Consider the following 9,119-nt stretch of genomic DNA (forward strand, 5'->3'; position numbering starts at 1 on the left):
TTAGAAACAACACTTTGGGAATATAACACCTATTGTGCCTTGCAGATCAGGAAACTTTTGAAAAGGGTGGAACAGACAACCAATGAAATGGGCGGGTGGCCAACTTGCAGCATGGGTGCCACAAGTTGCATACCCAGATTGAAACAGGACAACTTGGAAGCCTGGTTATGGCACAGGGCTAAACCTGAAACTTGCCTACCTTTTATTTTCACTGCTGCTTGCTCAGCAGAGTGAAGGCAAACACACATCAAAGCATGAAAGGTTTGTACATATAGTGCAGTATGTTCTACAGTGGCACTGTATCATACTTTGGCCTTGACGTGGCACACTTGCCCCCCCAAAAGTGGGGTTGCTGTCACTGTGGTAGAACGCTATAGCCTGTCCTCATTTGCCACCAGCTATACTGAGGGGACAGGAATCTGTTTAGCAGAAGTACTGTCAAAATCCCGTACGAGGTCATTAGTGGTGTGGTAGTGCATGGCAATATAGGATTTGGCAAATCGAAATGGAGAGTTTGCAGGCTGCAGGCTGTTGGGAGTACTCACTTCCTGGGAAGGGCAGCTGTTATAGATGCTATAATAAGGTTCAATACGGGTGTTCATTGGGGTGGAGCTACTCTGGCCTCCATAATGCTGGTGACCCACGGAGGCCTTAGGGCTCAGTACACTCTCCTTGGAATGACTGGGGCCACACGCTTGGTCCACAAACTTCTTCTGAGGCTTTGGAGACAGCATATAGGCTGAGTTGGTCTCGTGATGAGATGACTTGTTTCTGTTGGCCTCCAGGCTCCCTTTGCCCACAGCTCGAAGCCTGGTTTTCTGCTTGCAGCAGATAAAAGCAAGGGTGAGGTACTGAAGGCACCAAAGAACTCTCCTTCTCAACCCAGCACTGTTACGGGAATATATAAAAGGGTTTAATCCAGATTTGAAAAAAATAAGGGTAAATCCACACAGTTCAAACTGGTAGAGGATGAAGCCACTGTTCCTGGACAAGACATCCTGCACCAAGGAGATGCCCAATGGGAGGCAGCAAACTAAGACAGAAAGGACAATCACCACACATGTGACCACAGCCCTAGAGTCCTTGGCTGTGGACAAGTTAACTGTGGACACCAGCTGGAATCTGCTAACTGCAGGTGCAGACAGCTGGCTGAGATTCTTTGTGTACCCATGAGTTTGAACATGCTGCAATTTGTTGTAGTTTTGATTCCTGTACAGAGCTGGCACAGCACACTGTACGCCATCAGCATACCCTGTTGCAAGTGGTCCAATGAAAGGCTGAGGCCTGGAGGCATCAACTGTGATGCTGGGAGGGCATTTCCTCACTTGGGCATTTTTCCTCAAGGCCTGGGCTATCATGATATAAGAGACTGAGACCACAGTCACGCAAGAAATGAAGTCAATCACGTATAAGTAAGGGATGATCTTTCCCTCACCACTGACCAGGCTGGAGATGGGAAGGCAGAGACGTGATTTATGGCTCCTCATAGTAGCCAGTGTGGCAAGAGTGAAGCTAGTGGTCCACAAGAGCAAGGTGAGCAAGAGAGTGCAAGGAAAAGAGGCAGTTCGATTGGGCTGCTTTCCTAACACCATGCGTAGTCGGTGAAGGGCGATGACTGCCACTGTCTTGAGGGACATGATGATGAAACCAGAGCTAGTAAGATGGAAGGTGAAGCAGAAAGCATCAGGGATGCCAGCTGCAGAATCCAAGAAGAGAGCAAAGGTGAACATGGGGGCAGTCACTCCACAGATGAAGAGGTCACAGAAGGACAAGTTGAGGATCATGAAATCAAAGTTGGTCCTGAACTTCCGGAAGGCTGGGTCAAAGAAGGACAAGAAGACAATGAGGTTGCCATAGGAACCCAAGCAGAAGATGATAGCCAGCAGGAAGGTGCATGTGACCAGGGTGGCTGTGTGAATAATCTCCTGAAGATCCCCTTGGAAGGAAAAGGTGTCATTGCTGTCCCAAGATCGTGGCAATTGCGATGAGGAGTTAGAGTGATCTGTTCTCTTTGCCTCAGCCCAATCCGTCAGGTTCATCCTCACAGGAAGTAACACTCCACTGCCTGACGCTAAACACTTGAGGTCCAAGGTGGGTGAAGAGTATTTGTACAACCACAGGAAGCCCTGAAATGCACATGAGATATCTTTGGGCCCAAAGCTGGTAATCTTATTGGAAAGAAAATAGTTCAAAAGCCCTACTTTAAAAAAAAAAAATCACTGCAGAGAGAACTAGGATTTGTTGACACAAAATACTGAGAAGCACTGTCACCTGGGTAAGTTGTTTTGTTTCGTTTTTTAATCATGACATGTCAGCTTTTCCTTTCTGTGCAATGATGTATGCTCAAAAACAACACATTGATATTTTTGAGGGTTAACACCACAATGACTACTCCAACTTCTACCTGTTCTTCTCAGGAAAAGAAGAGGTCATTGTGCAATAACAATGCTTTGCATGCAAAAGGCTCCAGGTTCAAATCAGGTCATCTTTAACTACAACATGCTATAAGGTTGCTTTGTATCTTCTACTTGTTACCTAGCAGGTGTTCAGTAGTGTTTTGTGACAACATATCCAATTGAATTAATATGGTATCGAGAGAGGGGGGGGGGAGAGAAGGCTTTCCTTGCCTCAAGAAAATTAATCACTCAGGGTGCAATCTTATCCAACTTTCCTGTACTGGTGCAGCCACAATACAGCCCAGAGGTAGGGGAACAAATATTCCCTTACCTTGAGGAGGCCTCTGTTACTGCCTTCCTACCACAGGCTGCAGCAAACACCCCCTTGGCACTGCTGTACTGGTAGTGAAAATTTGGATAGGATTGGGCCCACAGTGTCTAGGACAATCACTTGGAGGTGACCAGGGGCATTCCCTTTCCCCCTTCCCCCACAAGCCAAGGAAGTCCTGTGCTCGGCTGCACCCTTCCCCTCCCTGGGCAAGGGGCAACCACCAAGCCACAGGTTGCCTGGCGGGGAGCTCTCTAGAAGGGACCTGTGATGGGTGAGGAGGCAGATGAGGCAGGGTGAGGCAGAGCCTCACCACCAGAGTCCTTCTAAAAGTGCCGCTGTCCTGGGAGGTGCTTAAGCACACTCAACCCACGCGAAGGATTAGGAGGCAGGTGAGGCAGAGCCTCTCCACTGGAGTCCTACAAAAAGCGCCACTGCTGTGCGAGGTGTGCAAACACTCCCAACCCTTGTGTGTGCTTGCACACCTCACACTGTGGCGGCACTTTTCAAAGGACCCCGGTGGGGAGGCTCTGCCTCACCTGCCTCCTCATCCTGCGCGTGGGATGAGTGTGCTTGCGTGGGAGGCTCTGCCTCAGCCTGCCTCCCCACCCACCACAGGTCCCTGCTCTCTCGGGCTGCGATCCTATCCACGCTTCGCTGGGAGGAAGCCCCACGGACTCTAACGGCATGCGCTTCTGAGGCGGGGGCAGTTCTGGGCCTCGGCGTTCCCAGGGGCGCTGCGGACGGAGCGGGGCGCGGGCCGGGCGCTCCTTCCAGGCCAAGGGGGAGCGGGCTCTCCTTACCAGGCGCCGCGGGCGTGGTGCAGCCGAGCGGCGGGCGCGGGGAGCATCCTCCGGCCGGCCTGGGGACCGCGAGTCCTGCGGCTGGAAGGAAGCGCCGCCGACGTGCAGCAGCAGCTCGGCCCGGCTGCCTCCCGCGCTGGAGCGTGCGAGGGGGAGGCGGACGGCTGGCGCAGGCGACGAACCCCCAGCGGCGCGCCTCTGCTGCGACGCCTGGCGCCGGAGAGGGCACCTGCGCAGGGCGGCCCCTCGCCTGGAGGAGTCTCGCCGTGCCCCGTCCCCTCCGCGAGCCCTGCGGCGCAGCCAAGGCCCCCCCGCGCGCGCGCGCAAGCGCTGCCCCGTCCGTCCCTCTGCGGGCTGTGCGGGGCCCTCTGGCCGCTGGCGGGGCAACAGAGACAGGCCCTCGCGTGGCCCTCAGCATCGGTGGGTGGGGAGGCAGGTGAGGCAGAGCCTCCCCACCGGAGTCCCTTGAAAAGCCCCGCTGCCCTTTGGGGCACCCACAACCCACACACTGGAGGCAGAGCCTCCCCACCGGAGTCTTTCAAGAAGCGCCACCGCCGTCTGAGGCACCCACAACCCACGCGCTCTGCGCTCCCTGCCTCCTTGCTCTGAACATGGGTTGTGAGTGCTTGGGTGCCTCGCACAGCGGTGGCGCTTTGCGAAGGACTGGTGTGGAGGCTCTGCCTCACCCTGTCTCCATCCACCGCACAACCCGCCCCTACAGTATTTACTACCAGAGGTGTAATTAGGGTGGAGCCTGAGGGGCACCTGCCCAGGTGCTACACCAGAAGGGGCACAACATGCAAGGCGGTCACTTCCAGGTTCTTCCCAGAGGAGGAGGTGCTGGCAGCTTCCCCCTCCCCCATTCCTTCTCCTGTGGAGGAACAGGCTTGAAGATGTCAGCATCTCCACAACTCCAAAGTGACATCACAATGTCATGTGACATCATGACATCAAACTGCCCCAGGCACCAGGGATTCTAGTTACACCTCTGTTTACTAGGAACAGGAGCCCCTACGTTTTGCATAGCAGAGGTGTAACTAGGGTGGAGCCAGAGGGCACTTGCCCAGGTGCTATTCCAGGGGTGGGGGCACAATGTGCAAGACACTCCTGCACTCGGTGCATAACTGCCTCCATGGCACCAAAGCTTGATGAAGAAAGCCTGCCTGAGGTGGAGTCAGCTGCACTGTAGGGACAGACACTTAGGGTGCAATCCTAACCCCGTATGTCAGTACTTTCCAGCACTGGCATAGCGGTGCCAATGGGACGTGTGCTGCATCCTGCAGTTGGGTGTCACTCACGGAGGCCTCCTCAAATTAAGGGAATGTTTGTTCCCTTACCTCAGAGCTGCATTGCCCTTAAGTCAGTGCTGGAAAGCACTGGCATAAAGGGTTAGGATTGCATGCTTAATGCAGTATGCCAGCCTTGGCCTGGAGGGAGAGACCTCAGCCGAAGAAGGAACAGGGATCACGAAGCCACCTTTGCATCTCCTCCTCCTGGAAGAATCCAGAAGTGACATCACAGTGCCATGTGACATCATGATGTCACTGCCCTGGGCACTGGAACTTCTAGTTACACCTCTGTTTATTAGGGGCAGGAGACCCTATTTTTTCATAGCTGCCTGTGCAAAATTACTGGCCCTCTTTCACCCCTCTCTTGCTGCTTTTGTTGTTGCATTTGTTGTTGTAGAAGTGTCTTTTAAAAATGTAAGTGTGCACATATGCAGCATGTACCGTACAATAATTCTTCAGGTCTGTTCTTCAAATGGGGCTGCAGCCGCTCAGTGACAAGCAGAGCACCTGCTTGCATGCAGAAGGTCCAAGGTTTAAACTCTTACATCTCTAGGCTAGAAACCTATGGTCTGATGTTGTAGATTAGAAAGTCGCTTATTGTCTTCAGTTTCAGTCCCCTCCTCCAGGCATATAAAATTATAGGTATGATAGGACAGCAGCAGCAGCAGATGCATTTTAACACAACTTGTGTGCAAGTTTCTGGTCTTTGGCCATGCATGCCAACTGTCCTGTGAAGGTGCAACTGCTTGTAAGCACATAGCTCTGCAGTTTCACAAACATTCCTTAAGAGAGAGAGAGAGAGAGAGAGATTTGAGGCTTTGAACATCATGTCCCTTCTTTTCTCCCTTCCCTCTCTTTTGTTGTTTAACATCCAGTTTGAAAAGTGTTCTGGGGAACTCAAAATCTTGCTCTTTTCCATCTAAGATTTCAGCTGAGTCTAATAAAGGCCACAACCTAAGCCTATGTCAGTGTGTAATCCAACATATACAGTGTTCCCTGAAGGTACAAGCAGGGCTATGGTAAAATGGTACCTTGACATTTTGGGCATGGTGCTCCTTTTCCACTTAGTTTTACTGCAGCCTTAATTTTGTTTTAAATTCTGCTGAGCACCTTGCACATGATTTGCAATCCTGTGTAATAGCAACAGGTGCCTACGGTGTCCGTCTCTCACCCATTGGTCCTTCAATTATAAAACAATGTCAGAACAAATCAGATTACCACTCTTGGGTTTAATGACAAACTCCTAATTATTATGCTAATGTGTATTGCATGTAGCAAAGGAAACCCATTTTGAAAAAAAAGGAAAGAAAACTCACCAAAGCCCATGCATGATGGTGCCACATGCAGGCTATACCAGCTGAATGAAGGTGGCTACAGTGGCAATCTGCACATGACTAGAAAATTGTCAGTAAGTCCAAATAGGTTACAAAAATCCGAAAGAAAAAAAGGGGGGGAGTAGACTTTCCCACATTAAAAAATGAGCATGCAGCAGTGACATCAGTGTTGCAAAGCCACACCCCCTAATAATTCATATTAATCATTTCCTGGTAGTGGAGCAGTAGCATGCAGTGGAGCAGGGCCAGTCCATGAGGCCAATTGAGGCAGTCGCCTCAGGCAAAAGATTGTTGGGGGAAGCCTCTCTCTGTCCTCTCATCCCCCAGTTTGGAAAAAGGAGGCAGGAGAGCAGACGGGGAAATGAGGAGGAATAGAAAGTGGTGGATTACACAGCCATTCTCAACAGGAGCCATATAGGGTGCCCTGACAGATTTGAAGGGGGCCACAGAATGAAAGCCAAAAATAAATGACTATATCCATGTTGTATCTTTGTTTGACCGGGGAGGGGGGGAGAGTAAGAGCTTCCAAAAAGGTTGAGAATGGCTGGGTTAGAGTACTGAGAAGGGAATTAGGAGGATCTGCTTCATGTGGTGCTGCCCCTGAAGACAATCCGTACTGGAACACTTCAACTGTTGCAGGATGTCAGATGGCTTACAGGGGCAGAGTAGCTAGAGCACACAGCACCAGTTATTAATAGACTTTAAGACTCCATTTGAAGGTGCTGATTTTGACCTTAAAAGCTCTAAACAAGTTGGGAGCAGACCACCTCCTCTTATATGAACCTGCTTAGGCCTATAGTTCAGCCATAAAAGCCTTGCTCTGACCCCTTGATAAATTTGACTGGAGGATACAAGAAACAGCACCACCACCATACTAAAAAGAATTCTGTCTGCCCCCCTCCCAGGGCCATCTTTCAGTCAAGATATTTTTGCTCCAGGAAATATTTAGTTCTATGGGATGATTCCTATTTTGTTGCTGCTTTGAATCACATAATTTGAAATTTTTTATTGTATTTGTATTGTTTAGTTTGTAAACAGCTTTGTCATGTTGTACTAAAACAGAATAGAATATTAAACCAAATTCTCTCTTTCCTACACTTGTGAAAAGTGCACAAGTCCTTTCCTATACAACTAATTCAGGACTATTATGTACAATAATGCTTTTCAGGGTCATATAAGTCGCTGTGTAGTCCTTATTGTAGATGGGAGAAAACATTGCACAAATAAGATAAAACAATCCGCCATCAGTACATACATGTGAACATCAGCTCTGCTACATCAGACCACCTTAGGTTACCTAAGTCCACCATTCTTTTCCAGCAGTGGAAAGGTAGATGCCTCTGGGAAATTCACAAGCAGGGCAGAGGGAAATACCATTCCCATTTGTTTTCCCATTTGATGTGTCATTCAGAGATATAATGTGCATGGATGCTTCCTTTCGCTGTCAGCTCCAGTGATTTGTGTAAAACATTAATTTATATAACAGATTTTTCTATCCAACCACCACTAAGCCAACCACCACTGCATCAATAACCACAGGGTCAGAACAGTGTGTAAATTGCACTATAATTTCTGGCATAAGCAAGTTAGTGGCAGGGAAGGGGTGACACCAATTCAGAATATTGCACAGATGTTACTTTCTAGCACAGTGACAGTGTCTTATGATAACTATTGGTCCAGATTTGATACGCAAGCTAGATTGGCAGTTCTAGTGGATTATGAATAGTTTTTATAGAATTTAAGGTCATAAGAACATAAAAGAAGCCCCACTGGATCAGACCAAAGGCCCACCTTAACATTTGCTTTGGCATGGGAAAGGTGGGATATAAATTTCTTAAATAAATATAGTCCAGCTTCCTGTATCTCACAGATACAGGAATCTCACCAGATCCTGTACCTCACCAGATGCTTCAGGGAGCACACAAGACAATAAGAGACCTGCATCCTGGTGCCCTTCCTTGCATCTGGGATTCTGACATTCTAGCACGTGTCTGGGTGAATTTTCCAAAACTAAAATAGGAGTTGCGCACAACACTGTTGTGCCCAGTTCTTGCCAAGCTCCTTTGAATATTCCTGCACATAGCATGCACAACATAAAAGGGTCATTAGGATGCAGATCTTGTCTTCATGAAGCAAACACAATGAACTGGGGTAAAGAGATCTCCATGGGAACAGTTACAGCAAGGTTTAATTCCTTTTCCTGTACTTGGAACCCACCCTCATCTTACATGTTTTCCCCTAAAATAACTGCATGCAGCAAAAACAATTTGTGTACTAAAAACACACACCTTTCTTTTTTTCTTTAGGATGTGTATGTATAGCATCAATATGCCTGGTGCTTTACAGAATCAAAACAGATAAGTCCATGCCCTAAGAGGTTTAAAATCTTTAAAATCTTTTTTTCTTTTAAATCTTTTTTCTTTTAAAAAGGAGTTCAGCTGTATCTTTAACCCTGAGATGTTAATTTCACATTTAAAGCCCACAAACCTTTTCAATTGTGATGAATCTTTCCAAAACTGAAGAATTTTGAATCTGTATGTTGTAATCGAAATAAGGCACAACTCCACATGTTCTACAATAAGTCTAGTCTACACCCTTTTATGTTTACAAGCCTTTCACATAATGAGGAAAATCTGGGAGTGTCTAGAATCAGGCAGTTTAAACAATGAACAACAAAAGAGGGAATTTCAGAAGTAATTCGTGATTAATAATGTGGATATGTGAGCTGGGAACTCAACGAACAGCAACTTTCACTGGATTGTGTCCAGGGCCTAACTCCTCTCTATGTCTACAAATCCTCTGGGATAGTTGCCTACACAACAAGAAGCTGATCCAGTGCTGTGATTTGTACACAAGGCTACTCTGATCCTCCAAAAGGCTTCAAATAGGTTTTTCTTTCATATTCCCAGGTAAAAGTGCTCAACATGGGGAAACCCTGTTTTGAGAAACAAAAACATCACACTACACAG

General features: G+C 48.2%; 1 protein-coding gene across 1 annotated transcript; it reads right to left on the reverse strand.

The window, feature by feature from the left end:
• Positions 1 to 398: 398 nt before the first annotated feature.
• On the reverse strand, positions 399 to 6,159 carry GPR75 (G protein-coupled receptor 75). Its single transcript, XM_066623688.1, has 3 exons — positions 6,133 to 6,159; positions 3,264 to 3,902; positions 399 to 2,126 (listed from the first exon to the last, which is right to left on the reverse strand). Exons 1-3 carry the CDS (start codon positions 6,157 to 6,159, stop codon positions 399 to 401), a joined length of 2,394 nt encoding a protein of 797 aa, XP_066479785.1.
• Between the last annotated feature and the right edge of the window lie 2,960 nt (positions 6,160 to 9,119).

The sequence above is a fragment of the Tiliqua scincoides genome, chromosome 1 (assembly GCF_035046505.1).
Source record: "Tiliqua scincoides isolate rTilSci1 chromosome 1, rTilSci1.hap2, whole genome shotgun sequence".
Classification (NCBI taxonomy): Eukaryota; Metazoa; Chordata; class Lepidosauria; order Squamata; family Scincidae; genus Tiliqua; species Tiliqua scincoides.